The following is a 15,753-nucleotide window of genomic DNA, read 5'->3' as shown; positions in this document are numbered from 1 at the left end:
GGGAATGCGTAAAAGGTATTTTATGGAGAAGCTGACGCACTGGAGTGACTTGCAGCGTAAAGACAGCTGTAGTCAGTACAGCCCACGAGAGCAAATGCAAGCCTAGAACTATGTCATCTCAAGGTCACAGGAGGGGCTGCAGAAGGAGTTCTCTTTTAAACTTAACATGTGGAAAAATGAGCAAGTGGCTGCAAGAGATGAGAAAAGAAGGAAAAATGTGTTTAAAACCTTGTTGAAATGACAGTAGGGCTGTGTTATTCTCAAGTTGTGGTAGCTAAATATAGCCCACTGCTAAGCTCAGTAGAGAAGGTAAATTATATTCCCAGAGTAATGCACTTCGTCATCAGTGAAGTCGTCTAGCCACAGTTGGTATGGTCAGTCCTTTGAGCCATAATTTTTTATATAACATAAAGCCAGCCATTTACTAATCTATAGGACCTCTGCACCTTCAACAGTCATTTGCATCTTGAACTCCATGATCTGATCAAATCACACCGTCAGAAGTGTGCTCACATGCGGGCAGGGACCATGTCCTCTACAGAATTGAACCATGCAGCCTGTCACCAGAGTTTTTATAAAGAGTGTAGCACCAATCATGACTCACTTTAAGAAGGGAATATCATTTACTCATGCCCAGATGACTGACTTTTAAGAGGCTTTTCCATAGAAAATATATCCAATTCTGTATGAATAACCCTTTATATTTTGTAGATTCTGGGTGTATCTATGCCAGTAAACAGGAAGGTATAGAACTCAGCTGTCTAATCTGTTTAATTGTTGAAACCACCCCCATTTTTAGCCACCATCATTTAGTGTTTTCCCTTTAATGCTTTTTAGAAGACCTTTTGTCCATTCATGCCTACACATCTAGAGGGTGCAGCTACGTTTACGCAGACTTTCTCACCAGAGTAAAACTGCTGTAGAACCCACTACGGTGGTAAAGCTTGCAAGGATGAGGGTCAAGGCTGGAGATCTCCACTGACGTTCTCACTGAGCACTGTATCTCTGCTCAAGTATTAAAACCATGATGCCACTGTGGGCAGAGCAGTCCTGTAGGCTTTCTTCAGCTACCCTTCAAGGTACTGACGATTCGTAACAATGCTGTTTGGGGTCACCCACAGTATTAGTTAACGTATGCAGGCCTGGTCAGCCTTGTCTTGAGAAAATGCAGGCCTGGTCAGCCTCAACGTCATCACTGGGAAAGTCATGGAGCGAGCCCTCTTGGAGCACACCTCTGGGCATGTGAAGAAGAAGGTGATTGGAAACAGTCAGCATGGTTTTCCCAAGGGTAAATCATGCCTGAATAGCTTGACTGCATTAAAAATGACTGAATTTATGAAGAAGGGGAGAGCAGTGGGCATCATTTACCTCAACCTAAGCAAAGCTTTTGATAACTGTCTCCCACAGTACTCCTGTATCCAAGCTGGGACACTAGGGTCTGGACGGGCGGACAACCGGATGGGTGAATAGCTGGTTAGACGGTCAAACTTGGAGTCATGGTTCACGGCTGGAGGCTAGTGACAAGCGGAGATGGCAGGGGCCTGTCCGGGTTCCTGTCCTATTTGCCGCCTTTATCAACGACCTTGGCGGGGTTTGTGGAGGACACCAAACTGGGGGGACCAGTCAATATGCTGGGGGGGCAGGGCTGCCATCCAGCAGGACCGAGACAGGCCAGATCCTGCCCCTGGGAAGGAAGAGCCCCTGGCAGCGCTACAGGCTTGGGAGGGGTGGCCTGACAGCAGCCCCCTTGTACCTGCCGGGAGGCCAGCAGGAAGATGGAGCCAGGCTTGTCACAGTGGTGCAAGGCAGGAGGACAAGAAAAAACAGGCAAGAGTCAGCCAGGATATAAGGAAACGTTTTATCCCCATGAGGACAGTCTGCAGTGGAGCAGGGGCCTGGAGAGGTTGTGCCACCTCCATCCTTGGAGGTTTTCAAAGATCTGACTGGCCAGAGCCCTGAGCGACCTGGTGGAGGCCAAGGTGCCCCTGCTTTGAGCTGGAGGTTGGACTTAAGAGACCTCCCGAGGTCCCCATCAACCTTCAGGCAGACGTTCATAAGTGAATGACTTCCACCGGACTGCAAGCCACCACGTAGGTTTTCACTGTGCTTTGGGCTCAGCGGAGCCTAGGCTGATGCAGACGTATGCTTTTAGTTGAAATCTCCCAGCTGGGGGACAAAGGTGGCGTAACCACATCAGTGAAAATCCAAGAATTCACTGCTACAACAGAGACTATTTCAAATGAATTAATTTTGTACCCTGTTGCTTATTCTAAGTAAAGGCAGGCGTTCCACTGTTTCCGATGCAACAGACTTTCTATATTTATTTACCTGACCAAGTTTATACAAAAATAGAAAAGAAAGTTGATGTACCAGAGATTCTGGTTTGGGCCCTCTGTACTTGCTGCAATGAAAAGATGACTGTCCTGATTTAATACTGACAAGTAACAGTGTACTAAAAAGGGACACACTCTTAGTTTCCTTTGGACATGATAACTGCATAAGGAACAAACTCAGCAAGAACTTCTTACGATCCCCTTATTTGACAGGAGAAAATTGTTGAGAAACAAACTGTGCAGTGATGGAAGTACCTGATTTCTGTTAATCTCTTTAAGGAATCCCCTCTCTTTGGTAATTGCAGTGTCAGAAAAGATCTGATTCTAGTAACCGTTTCCTCCAGTGCTGAAGAGCACAAACAAAATGGTGTGTGAACTAGATAAACCGTGAGAATGAATGAAGTCTTGAGGCTCAAGGTCACATGAGGTCAAGCTCTGTCATCAAAGCACTGCAGTTGTGTCAAAAAAACAAGCTTTCTTGTTGCCTAATGATGAACTCTTAAAATATTAACACACGGTCTTACAAACCTTAATCGTTCAAAGCTGCGTTGGGGAGCGTTCAGACTTGACATTAGGAAACATTTCCTACAAACCGCGATACACGTATGCATGAAATGTGCGCTTCAATGTGTGAGAGGGTTTTTTTGTTTCCCACCTGCCTGCGACAGAATAGCATCCGAATATTAGCATATCCGAATATGACAGAATATTTTCTGTCATTTGTGCTGGTCAAGAAGCCTTTGATGTTCTTGCATGCATATTTCACCACAGCCACCCAAGGTGCTGTATTGCTTTGCCATCTGCATAGGCAATATCTTCAGATCCTTCAGAAAATGGCAGTTATGCAGTGCATGCATACACACAACATACATTTGTGTATAGATTTGTATTCATTTAATAAGCGCTTGTTGTTGTTTAACGCAGCAGGCAGCCACACGCCACACAGCCATGCACTCGCTCCCCCCGCCCCGGTGGGATGGGGCAGAGAATTGGAAAAAAAGTAAAATTTGTGGATTGAGATAAAGACAGTTTAATAGAACAGAAGAGGAGGGGATAATAATAATAATAACAACAACAACAACAACAATAATAATACTACTAATGGGGAATATACAAAGTGAGTGATGCACAATGCAGTTGCTCACCACCCGCTGACCGATGCCCAAGCAGCGATCCCCCTCTTCCACCAGCCCCCAGTTTATATACTAAGCATGACGTCATATGGTATGGAATACCCCATTGGTCAGTTGGGTCAGCTGTCCTGGCTGTGCTCCCTCCCAGCTTCCTGTGCACCTGGCAGAGCATGGGAAGCTGAAAAGTCCTTGACTATGTAAACACTACTCAGCAACAACTGAAACATCAGTGTGTGATCAACATTATTCTCGTACTAAATCCAACACACAGCTCTGTACCAGCTGCTAGGAAGAAAAAGAACTCTACCCCAGCCGAAACCAGGACAGCGCTGTTTCACGTAAAACATCTATTGTCAGCCAGGGAGGACACTGATAGGGAGAGGAGTTGTGACTGTCAGGCATAAAGCTGTTGCGCACCCACTGCAAGGAGCAGGCAGCAGAGAAACACCTTGCAGCTCAGGAGAAATGCTGACGTGCCGCAGGCAGGGCTGCGGTGCCACAAGCAGTGAAGGGGACCTCTCTGTGACAGCACTCACCTGTAAGCGTGATGGCTCCTGTGGTTACCCTGATTCATTTTACCCATAGCTTTTTTTGAAGATCTCCTTTATTGCATTTTGCAGGTGAGTTTACACCCGAAATGCAGCTAAGAATACGGCAAGAAATAGAAAAGGAAAAGAAGGTTGAGCTGTGGAAGGAACATTTTTTTGAGAGCTACTATGGTCAGAGGTAAGACATTGAACTGTCTTTTTTTAATCCCGCATTGCCTGTCCAGATGTACCCATTGCTGCATTTGTAGCGTGCTGTCCATCAATAAAGATTACTTTTCATTAGTCCTGAGACCTCAAAAAGGTCTCTAGCTTCATCTAGCTGCCACAGAGCTGAGGAAATGCCTGAGTGCTCTAGGTCAGAAGCGATGTCTTTGCTGTCATGATTTCTAATGCTTTAACCAGTGTAGTACCGGTTTCCTGTCCTTTAGACTTTACATCTTAACTTTTCCCACTCCTTACTGCAATACTTGGAGACGCTCCCCTCTTACAGTTCTTCTAGTGTCCGGATTCTGGAGATCCACGGGTATGTGGTGGTTGAGCGCACTCCACCTTGCAGTAAGTCACCTGCTACGTGAAATCTTGTGTATTTCCCTGCATCTTCAGGGACACGTATTTGGTTAAACTCCCAAGTCTGCGAGTCTTTTATGCTGTGTTTCTTTTTGCTTCAAGATTTTCCCATCCTTTTGAGCTATGAAGAGGATTTCAGGTTTCTGTGCAAATAACTATACTAAGAAGCTTGAAAATGAACAGACGCATATAAATAACTAATAAGGAATTTCTTATCCTGCATCTTGACAGTTAGCTTTTATGTTTCCTTGGACTGTCAGCCAGTTCTCCTCCCATTCATCTATGATGTTTTAACCCTCTAGAGCTCTTGGATTATTGCAAGCCCTATTCTTATCATTCCGTGGTCTGATAGTTTGGGGTTTCGCGGGTGAGTAGGAGGCTGGTGTGTGTGCGTGTACATATGGCAGGCTGCCGTCCTAAGTAAAGGAACAGAGCAGGTTGAGAACGCAAGCGATCTAGCGGCATTAGCAAAGAGCTGTGCTCGGCTAACTCAGCCAGTTCTCTCAGTGTTGAAAACCAGGATGTAAACACGGGTGGAGCTCTGTGCTGGAAGATAAAAGGTGATGGCCATATTCTTGAAGCTTTAGGGGGACAGGGGACAGCGGGACAGTGTGGAGGTGACATGCACAATAGCAGGACTTCAGTTCCCTTTAGCTCCTAAGAACTTGTCTGGTAGAAATCAATCCCATAGATTCGTCAGGCTGGCTTCATCGACTTTATAGGTTCCTGTTTGGGCAAAAAAACCAAATGTGATATTTCGTTGAGAGGGATGGATGAAGTTAGTCCTCAATCAGATGTCACTCTGGGAATTAGATCCCCAGCTTGTTCATTTCTTTCACAAATAAAGATGGATGAATAATACAGGGAAATACTTCCAGCTTTTTGATGATGGAGAAAGGCAGCAATGTCGGTTCTAAGCTGAGGGTACGTCAGTGGTTCTGGGAATAGCCGTGTTCCTCTGGAAAAAATGGTGGGACGCTTTTCAGTGTCCCCTGCCGCAGAGGTCACCATATGAGCTTAAGTCAGATGAAAGCTGTGTGGGGTTGTTCGCGTGCTGCAGAGATATGCCTGTGGTGGCTAATAAAGGGAGTATTTACTGTTGGCCAAATTCATTTGATTTGCAGCCTGGAAAATTGGTATCTGGATAGAGGACTAGATCCAACCTGTGTTCCATGTATTTAATTTAGTTGGCTTTAAACTTTGCTATCAAGTTCTGTTTCATGTGGAAGTACTAACGGTGTGGAAGGCTTTCAAAGATCGTTGCATAGAATTAGGTGTGTGAGACATATTTATTTAGGGTGTGTTATGTAGAGAATCCTCTCTCAGTTTTCGTAAGGATAGTATGCTTTTTGCAAGAATGTTTTACAAAATAGAGATTCTGTTTTTGTTGATAGTTCCGGACTAAGTCCTGAAGAGTCCAAGAGACTGACAGCAAACACCAGCGCTGCCGAGCCAGAGACTGAAAATCCAGCAGCTGAACAGCCAAAATGCACGCCAGCCTCTCTGGCACCACTCAAAGAGGAGATTGCTTCTCCGTTAGAGTCTAAAGCACAAGCAGTCCAGGAAGCACCAGCGATGAAAAAAGGAGGAGAGGAAAGAAGAGAGGACACGCAGCCGAAACCAGCCAGACCTGCAGGGGCCTCGGTTTCCCCGGACGGGTGTGCAGTGAAACCTAGCGACCATTCTCTCCCTACCAAAGAGAGAGTCCAAGGAGAATCCATTCAAGAGAAACCACAAACTGCTGCTAGTCAAAAGCCAGAAGAAGAGAGAAAGCACGCTGCATCAAAGGAAGTGCTAGTGAAAGAGACTGTCAGTACCTCCGTTTTGGCCCCGAGTAAACCAAAGAGCCCCGAGGCAGGTGAAGTAGTAGCAAACGTGAAAAGTCCGGTGATGACTCCAGAAACACCAGAAAAGAAGTCCCCAGTAAATGAAGAAATGGAAGTCAGTGTTGAAGCCCATAAGAGGAAGTCGGAGAGTCGCGAAGAAGCTCTAACCACTCCTGAAAAAAAGCCACGCATCATGGAGAACTGTCAGCACCACCAGGCATTTCGGACCCAGCCACAGTCCTTTCCTGCAGCGGGGACCCCGGTGCCACGGGTACCCCCACTCAAGGTAAAGAGAAACGAAGACAGATGCACAGAGCGGCCTTACATGGGTCAGTTCAGCTGGTGCTCTCGCAGAAATGCTCTGTCAGTTCTAGTCATGTGTGTAAATTATGTTACCTGCATATTTTAGTGATGGAAATATTTGATCCAAAAATGTAAAAGCTCAGCTGTTTGCTAAAGGGAATCTGCTGGCTGGCTAATCAAGGTAACCAGTTAGGTATCTCTCGTACACATGTATCTGTTAAAAGATCTCTGGGGCAGAAGCTCGAACAATTGTGTGAAAGCCCAGGCTGGAGTATAACAGGGAGTACTGTAGCTCACAGTGGAAACTGGGGAGAGCTGTGGAGGAGCTGCGAGACTCTAATCACAAAGCAAGTTGTAGCCCAGGAGTGCACAGAACTTTACAGGCGTGTGAGTATCCCCAGCAGAACATTAACAGGTCAGAAAGAATGTTATCAGCAGCTTCCTCTATGGTATCAAGTCCAGAAACTAAATTATTTACCTGTGCTTACAAAAAGACCATCCAGAAATAATGCAGTTCTCATTTATACCAGCTGAATGCAGTGTAGTGCCAGAGTAGGTAGCAGGGACAGACTATTTTTGGGAACATCTTGGTTCCAAAAGCCCTTTAGCTGCTGAGTCTTAGTGAGAACCCACATAGGAAAGGAAACAGGCAATAAATCACCACTAGGACAGGGCAGGTGGAAAGGAAGCATGAAAGAAAGGTTCCAGACTCTGGCCTGGACAACGCAGTTCTCTTGCACTTGAGATCCAGGTGATAGGACCACACACCTACTGCTACACTGCCAGCAAACACCCTCTTGGTAAGTAATAAACACTCCCCGTTCCGACCGCTGGTACGCTTTCAGAAAATGATGACAAGATTGCACGTGCACGGATAACACTGATTCTTTCTTCAGTGATGTTGTGCTCAACAGTAGGTAGTAAATGGATGAACCAGCACAGAAAAATTTTTTACAGTCATGTGTGACTGTATGAATAGAAAAGTTTGGTTTCTGTAGAAGGGCCTGTGCTTTTTCTACCAGAATTTGCTCTGGTTGAAGTTCAGCTCCCTGGTTTGGGGCCTTAGGCAGAAGTTGTAAATGGAAAACTGCTTAATTACTGCATTTCTGTATGTCCTAAGAATTCTGCCCTCCTATTAAGATTCTTTTACACTAGGAAGCATATGACCGCAAAATTTTAAAACCGGTTCATTATTCACACTATGTTAATAAGTATGGCACAAAGGTACAAAAGCATTAATAAAATCTGTTAGTGACAGAAAATTGGGGGAAAACTGTCAATGAAAGAGATTTGAAATATCATACAGAAAAATGGTTGACCTTCCAGTGTAATAAACATGGGATTTAATTTAATAATAGAGTGAATTTGAGGGCGACTGAAAATATTTTTTCCATGTAAGGTAGAAGACATGCCATTCCTCAACAAAGAAAGAAGGGGTCAACTGGTTAATCAGAAGATGAGTGGGAGGCAGCGAGGTATTGCAGATACATGAAAACAAATGTAACCTTAAAATATACTCGCTTAAATCTTTGCAACCGAGACAGACGAGCACTATCATTAGTGCACTGTTCTCATCACTTACATTCTAGAAGGAACAAACTTACAGAAAGTAAACTGGAACGATGAGGGGAGTGGAGAACCTGTTGTAGAAGAAAGAACTAAAATATTGGCATTTTATCTACAGATGCAGTAGAGAGATGATTATTACTTTGTATAAAGACACTGAGGAGACAAGTGTAAATACGCAGGGGTAGAAGAGCAATGCAAAATCAAGCAGAATGTTGACACAAACCTTTAAAATGATACGAATTACATATAAATTAAGTATGAAACTTAGAATAAGGGATGATAGGTGTTGAGCTCTGGGAGAACCTTACAGTTTTTTCTGAGGGAGCTTGATAGGCTTTTGAGTAATGGTGTACGCTGTACTAGCCTGCAACTGCAAGGGTCAAGCTTCCAGTCTGAGTCACTAAGACTGTAATAGACTTGAAACCAGTGTGCCATCAAAAGATCATACGCGTCTTTTGTTATTTATCTCAAGTGAGGGAGATACGGGATTTCTCCAAAACGGCAACTATTTCTCTAAGACTGCAACTGTGAACGCTAACATTCTTAAATATGTGTGTTAAATGTTCCCCGTATCTCAGCTGTGCTTTTCTTCTCCTCTGTTTCAGATCCCCGTTTCCAGAATCTCCCCCATGCCATTTCCTGCGGGCCAGGTCTCTCCCAGGGCACGTTTCCCCATCTCACTTACCAGTCCGGGAAGAACAGGGGCCAGAACTTTGGCAGACATCAAGGCCAAGGCCCAGCAAGCCAAGGCTCAGAGGGCAGCGGCCGCCGCCGCCGCCGCCGCTGCTGCTGCCGCCTCGACGGGGGGGGCTGTCCCAGGGCCGGGGCCGGGCGGTGGTGGGGGCCCAGCGGGCGGCGGCGGAGAGAAGAGTAACGCAGCAACGGGCGGCGCCAACGGAACTGGAATTCGAGGAAATGCACTGGAACTGGCAGGAACTGGAAGCGGGGGAAGTTCGAGAAGGTTTCTTCCCCCTTGTCCAGGGACCCGTACCCAAATGGAGACCCAGGCCACGGACCAGGCACCACCTCACAACCCTGCTAGAGCACAACTACAGCAAACTTCCACACCGCAGTCCAGAACCCCAGCCAGCAATACAGGCACCAGCTCCTCCTCCTCCGCGGTATCGCCGTTAGAGAAAATCAACAGAATAAAACAGAGCCCACCCGGTATGACTGTAAATCAGGTTTCAGGCTCCCCGTATGCCGGTAGCAGTGACAAACAAGAGAAAGCACCTTCTGCTCCGGCAGGTCCAAGCCAGGGCTGTGGGGCACCAGCTGTCAGGGATGGAACAGCCTGCGTCGCCGTGTCCGCAGCAGATACCACCACAAATGTAACGAGGGTAGCACCTGCGGCCTTAGGAGGGACCAGCTTAGGTGTTCCTAAAAGCAAATCTCCTTCCCCTCTGATGTCTTCGCTAACATCCACGAGCTCAGAAGCGCAGGCGGGAGGTGTGGTCACATCCGTCCCACCCTCTAACTCTTCATCAGTAGCACCCAGCCTTAAAACTCACCCAAGTTCAAGCTCAAGCGGGGCCCTCCCAAAACCAAGCTCCAGTATTCCTGCTAACAACCCTTTGGTCACCCAACTTCTTCAAGGCAAGAATGTCCCTCTGGAGCAAATCCTGCCGAAGCCCCTCACCAAAGCAGAGATGAAAACTGTCCCATTAGCTCCTCATGAAGAAAAAGGGGCGGCGGCAGCATCCAGTGCTACAAGTGGAGCAGGGACCGGCACTGGAGCCGAGGGTGGTGAAAGACAATCGAGTTTACCCACACAACAGCTTGGGAAGATCTTTTGCCAGAACAGGCCTCTGCCTCACATTCCAAGGACCTTTCCGCTCCCCTCGGGAAAGGACCCCAGTCTTGACCAGCACCAGTGCCACGAGGCGCTCAGCAAAACAACCCAAGAGCAGATCCTTCAGACTCTTATCAAGAGGGTCCAGAGGCAGAATTTGTTGCCAGTCCTTCAGCCTTCACAACTGAACCTCACTCACTCAGGTTTCCAGTTAGAAAACAGCTCCACCAGCCAGAGATTTATGCTGGGTTTCATGGGCAGAAGGACATCCAAGCCTGCTATGTCTGGTCATTATCTGCTCAACATTTCCACCTATGGTCGTGGTTCAGAGAGTTTGAGGAGAGGCTTCTCCTTGAACCCTGAAAACCGCTTGTGTCTGAACAGTCCTGCTGATGCTCCAAAAACAGAATTTGGGGAATGTGAGGAGGTGGCTGGCCACGGCAGCAGCAGTGATGAAGGCGATGCGGATGATGAGAGTACTGGTGATGAACGTGAACATATCAGTGTAAAAGAGGAGCCCCAGGCTGCCCAGGTTTCTGGTCAGTGTGAAAAAGAACAGGTATCACATAGCGTAAATTCTTCGGATTACAGCACCCTTTCTAAAAAGGGTGTAAAGACAGAAGCAGCCGCATCTCAGCAAGCAGCAGTCAACAAGGAGAATGTTCAGGCGTTTGACGGAACTACATTAGCACGAGATTTTATTCAAGCCGCTCAAGAGCAAATGGCACATGCAATGAGGGGGAAAATGCACAGCAATCCGGAGCTTTTCAATACTTCTGTGCCGTCCTCGGACTCTGCGCAGCAGCAGCCTCTGTTGCTTTCTCCTTCGCGCCCTCCAAAGCTATCTGGAAATGCTGCAGCACAGCTCATTGGGCCCAGTTACAGCGGCACAATAAACGTCTCCACCTCCCCGGACGTGAACCAAGGGTCTCTTATGACTGGGCTGTCCGAATGCAATCAGTTGTCTAGTAGCATGGGGAACGTCATGTCCTTTTCCGTGACTGTAACCACCATTCCCACCAGCCCAGCTATGAACTCTGGCAACCACAGTCAGACCATCCCCGTTCAAGCCTTCGCTGAAGACAACAGCATGGAGGATTCCCCTTCCAAATGTTACTGCAGGTTGAAAGCCATGATCATGTGCAAGGGCTGCGGTGCCTTCTGCCATGATGATTGCATTGGCCCCTCTAAGCTCTGTGTCTCCTGCCTCGTCGTGCGGTAACCGGGACGGGAAGCGGGGAAGAGGATGGCTTGGGTTTGGTTTTGCTTTTGGAAGTACATTGGGAAGAAACAGGAAATGCCTTGCACAAGAGACACGTTGCTGAATCAGGAATACAGAGTAGAGTTCTTCTTTCATTAAAGAAAGAGCACCTTCTTGTACAGTGAGTCTAAATTGAGCTCAACTACGTGAATTGTGACAAGAGTTTGCACTTAAGGAATTATGTAAATATGTCACATTATTTTGTTTAAAAATATTTTTTCAGTCTTTTAGGAGATAGTGTTTGACTTGTACTGCAGTTTCATTAACCCCAGCCTGCTATCCAGCATGTTTGCTGAGCTCTGCTCTAGGTGGGGGAACGAACCCCTGGGGCAAAACCTTAGCCTGTTGGTCTTCTCTGGACAAAGAGAAGAACTGGATAATCAAGAAACTAAACGTTTGTACTGACTGATCACAGAGCAGCGAAGCAGGAACCCTGAACGGGCTCGCTTTGTTGCTGTAAATTCAGTTCAAATTTTTCAGAATTGGAAGGCATTAACGTTGTACCAGCCTTTCAAGCAATTGCCTTTCACTCGTGACCTGGCAGTTTCCAGAAGGCATACTGGGTTGTGCAATATTGGCTGGTGGTTTTGATTTGCATATCCTCTCCTCTTCAAGGAGCCAGTTGCAGTAACCTTGTTTTAAGGAAGGTAGTGTCGATTTGCTACTGGTAAATACTGAAAAAGGCAACTGTACTAACCATAGGATCCAAGAATTTAAATCACTAAAACAACTCAGTGACCGTGATTATCGGTAATCCCAGGAACCATTTAAAGCAGAGATCACAAATATGTGCTGAACTGCATTTCATTTCTGGACTGTCAGGACTCGGCAGAAACCTGCTTTTTTATGAGGCATTTCGAGTGAGCTGGAAAGCGCCATCCCGCAGTTACAACCATCGGCTGTTACGGCACATGATGCAAGTGGCGTGCGCTAAGTGTCACCCTCGGTCCTGCTGTTTTCTAGGAAGCTTACTGCGCTCATTCAAACCTCCACCATAGTCAGATGTCTCTAATTTCTATAGAAGATTTTATATTTAGCTACGTGTAGGGAAAGGAAAACAAGTGTCTTGTTGGGCCTCACCGTTAGCCCGCTGTGGGTGTCTCTTTCTGTTTTAGAATACCAAATCAGGCTTGACTCAGCTTGGATTTTGCTCAGTTGAGGTCCGGGGCTGCGCTGGGGCTGGGGAGGACTGGCAGGGGTGCGGGGGCTGGGGAAGGGGGCTGCACCGCACCCCTCGTACCTGATCGTGGGACACAGCTAGTGATGCTCATCCTCACTTTTGGTGTTGACGAATTCATTCACTTTGATTAATCGAAATCAAAGCAGTTACAAAATGGTACTCTGTTCTCAGCACGAATTGACGACAGGCTGGCTAATGAAGCACATGCCAATCTGCATTTTGATGTATTGCAATATGTCCGCATCGCATCCAGGATCTGTATGTTATTTCTCTTCCAAAACAAAGAACATCAGGTTCACTAATCACGTCCCATGTTGTCGCTGTTCGGGGCGGGTGGGGGGCCATACTGCGTCTTGGTCAGGTGACAGATCTATGTATCTTTTTGATGGAAAAGCACTGAATTCACTTTTAATCCAAAGGCCTTTTTAAGATGAAGCAATATTAACAAAATAGGCGGGACAGCTGTTTTGTGAGCTGGGGTCCTCAGCCTTTCCTTCTTCTCTCCATTGACTATACTACTGCTTTCCCCTCTCCCCTCTCCCGCGCCAAGGAACCTGGCATGCTGTTGGGAAAGATCAGAAATAATTGCCTGTGAGACAGTGTCTTTTTCCAAGGAGCGGGCGGTGATTTCTTTGGTAATGATAAAAAAAAGAGAGTTGCAGACTTAATCACGTCGTAACAGAAACGTTTCCTTCCCTGTCCAGCAGAGCATGGCATCCTCCAAAGCAGGATTAGCGTGCGTGAGTTAGCAAGAGCTGCAGCGTATCTTGGTCTCCGTTTCGCTCATCTTAAATTTACTGGGGAGCAGTGACGCCTGCTTTCTAATTATGCATCACTGCTTAGACATCCAGCGGTGAAGAGGATTTAAGTACTAAAGTCCATTTTTATAATCTAAAACTGAAATCTCAAAACAATTGCACAAAACTTACTCTCATGGGCGTACTGCAGCACGCGTTGGCGGATGCTGTAGCCCAGGAAACACCCCCCGGCGCGTGCAGGTTCCCGCTGCCAGCTGCATGCGTGCCGACCAGCAAACATGGGTTGGCTTCTCCCGTTGCATCCCCAGACGCTGCAGCAGGGATAGTCTCGTTCCCGGGGTTGACTTGTACGTCAGCACCGATTCGGGCAGTGGCCCATCGCTGCCTGCTTCCCTCTCTTGTTCTGCAAGAAGAATTTCTGCCATTTTTCTAAATCTCGGGACGCCGTGTAAAATGGTTTCAAGCTGCGTGCCCTGGGGAGGCGAGTACCGAGAGCGGGGTCCGTCCGTTCCGTATTAACTCAAGCCTTGTCTAGACATGAAAGAAGTTACAGCAGTGTAATCCTCAGACACACACCTTCATCCCCGTCTGAGACAGATCCCCCCGTATCATCCAATTTAGAGATTGTTGCTAGATACAAACTAAACTTAAAAAGTCATTCTTGCCTCAGATAAGAGCAAAGAGGTTTTGCTGGCATAATTGGATCAATTCCGTTCACACCTTGACTTCGATCGGTGTAATTTTTCTAGGCTGACGAGGCTGCTTAAGAGGGGGAAGGAGATGATGAGGGAGCAGCAGGCTGTGATCTGCTGGCTTGCTCTGAGCGCCCACAGGCTCTTCAGCGTGCTGCCGCTGGTGCTTGGAAAGGCTGTTCCGTTTCCTGAAACAGCCACTGACCCCGACTGTGGTTCCAGTCTGTTCTTCCCTTCGCATTTTACAAGCGTCCTCTGTCGTGCGTGGGTTCGGTTTTCTGTGCCGCTTACACCTCTGCTTTGGGAACGGAAGAAGCTGCCGTTTCCCGAGTAGTCCTGCAGGAGACACGCCTGCTTGGCCGTCGCTGTCCCAGCAGGGGGGAGCCGAGCCGAGGTTGACCAAGTTGGGACGTATGGTGACCACAAGGATCTCTGTGGCTCCAGGCTCGTGTTGGACAGCGTAGGCATCTTGCGTGATGACTTGGAAGTTTACAACTCTGTTCAGTGCCTTAGTTATACTTTAACAGATCAGCACTTTTCTTGGGCTACTTTTATTCTATTCCTTTTTAAGAAAATAAATTCTTTTAACTGCATGTCTTTGATTTTAACATACGCTATGAGCTACTAGGTGCAACTTGATGGAACGATCTCCACAGGTTTGCAAGAGGGCATTAAGTAGTTGGGAAATCATTAGAGATAATGGGGCTTGGTGTAATAATCACTATAAGTACAGGTCGGCATAAAACCTTGAAAGCTTTGCATGTTTTACAGTGCTGGTTATTGAATAATGTATTTTAGACGGGCGAAATCCTGCAGCCTATATAGGAGTGTTCCCTATGTGGGATCAGCCTGCTGCTGCCTTACTGCTGAGGCTCTCCCGGCAGTCTCCTCTCTTTGCATCATCTGACCTTCCTACCGATCCTTCCAGCAAGGTAATAAACCTGCTTTCATGCTGGATTTACAAATAAAAGGGATGTCGTGACATAGTTTAGAACATTAGACTTTGGTTCCCTGGCTATTAAATGCATAGCACTATAGTCAATGCTATCATAAAAAAAATCTCAGAAAAAATGTTTTCAAAGCCTAATGTCAAACTATGTTTGTGGCAGTAAAAGCAACTTGAGTAGGAAAAGATACTCAAATTTTCCCTTTGGGCCACATCCAAGTCCTGCAGCATAAGAACCAGATCACAGACTGATCAACGGAGTTTAACTTTCCAACGCAAAAACCCCCACGTACAAGTTGTTGCAATGGAGGAGCGAACCCAGCTCCACAGAGGAGTTCAGGTTTTGAGAGAGATTGGTAGTACAGGGCAGGAATTTTGTGTGAAATTTTAATGTCCCTTCTTAAATCAAAAGGAAAGACCAAGACGCTTAACAGTTAACGCTGGTCAGCGGAGTTGTATCTTTTTTATGGTAGTAAGACATAGCTGGTGGGGCAGCAAGTTCCTGGTCAAGTCATGAGCAGGCAGGAGGTACCCTCAGGCGGTTACTTCGGACGGGTGTCGTTCAGGCTGCTGCAGAGGCAGCGAAGGCCGTCCTGGGGCCGGCTCCCACCCGGCGCGCACGCGCGGGAGCGCTCCAGTTGGAGCGGGACTCGGCTCCTCTCCTCCGGGGAGGCTCGGTCTGACAGTTCGCTGAGCCCACTGGAACATGGGGGGCCACCAGAAGGGCGAGCACCAGCCCTGCCCAGGCGTCCTCCCACCTTCTCCAGAGGTGGTCACTTCAGCGCTGCGGGCCAGGAGAGGCCGTAGCCTGGCGGCCGTAGCCTGGCGGCCGTAGCCTGGCGGCC

At 47.3% G+C, this 15,753-nt stretch overlaps 1 protein-coding gene across 5 annotated transcripts in view; it reads left to right on the top strand.

The window, feature by feature from the left end:
* Positions 1 to 15,753, top strand: part of ASXL2 (ASXL transcriptional regulator 2) — a 125,451-nt gene that overhangs the window by 105,578 nt on the left and 4,120 nt on the right. For all 5 annotated transcript variants that reach the window (XM_075144730.1, XM_075144728.1, XM_075144733.1 and 2 more), the window contains 3 exons: positions 4,087 to 4,192; positions 5,976 to 6,693; positions 8,885 to 15,725. In XM_075144730.1, the coding sequence (XP_075000831.1) occupies positions 4,087 to 4,192; positions 5,976 to 6,693; positions 8,885 to 11,293 (3,233 nt within the window). In that variant the 3' untranslated portion in view covers positions 11,294 to 15,725. The remainder of the gene's footprint in view (positions 1 to 4,086; positions 4,193 to 5,975; positions 6,694 to 8,884; positions 15,726 to 15,753) is intronic.

The sequence above is a fragment of the Calonectris borealis genome, chromosome 3 (assembly GCF_964195595.1).
Source record: "Calonectris borealis chromosome 3, bCalBor7.hap1.2, whole genome shotgun sequence".
NCBI lineage: Eukaryota > Metazoa > Chordata > Aves > Procellariiformes > Procellariidae > Calonectris > Calonectris borealis.
Note: the sequence above shows the minus strand (reverse complement) of the source record. Positions and strands in the feature narration are given on the sequence as shown.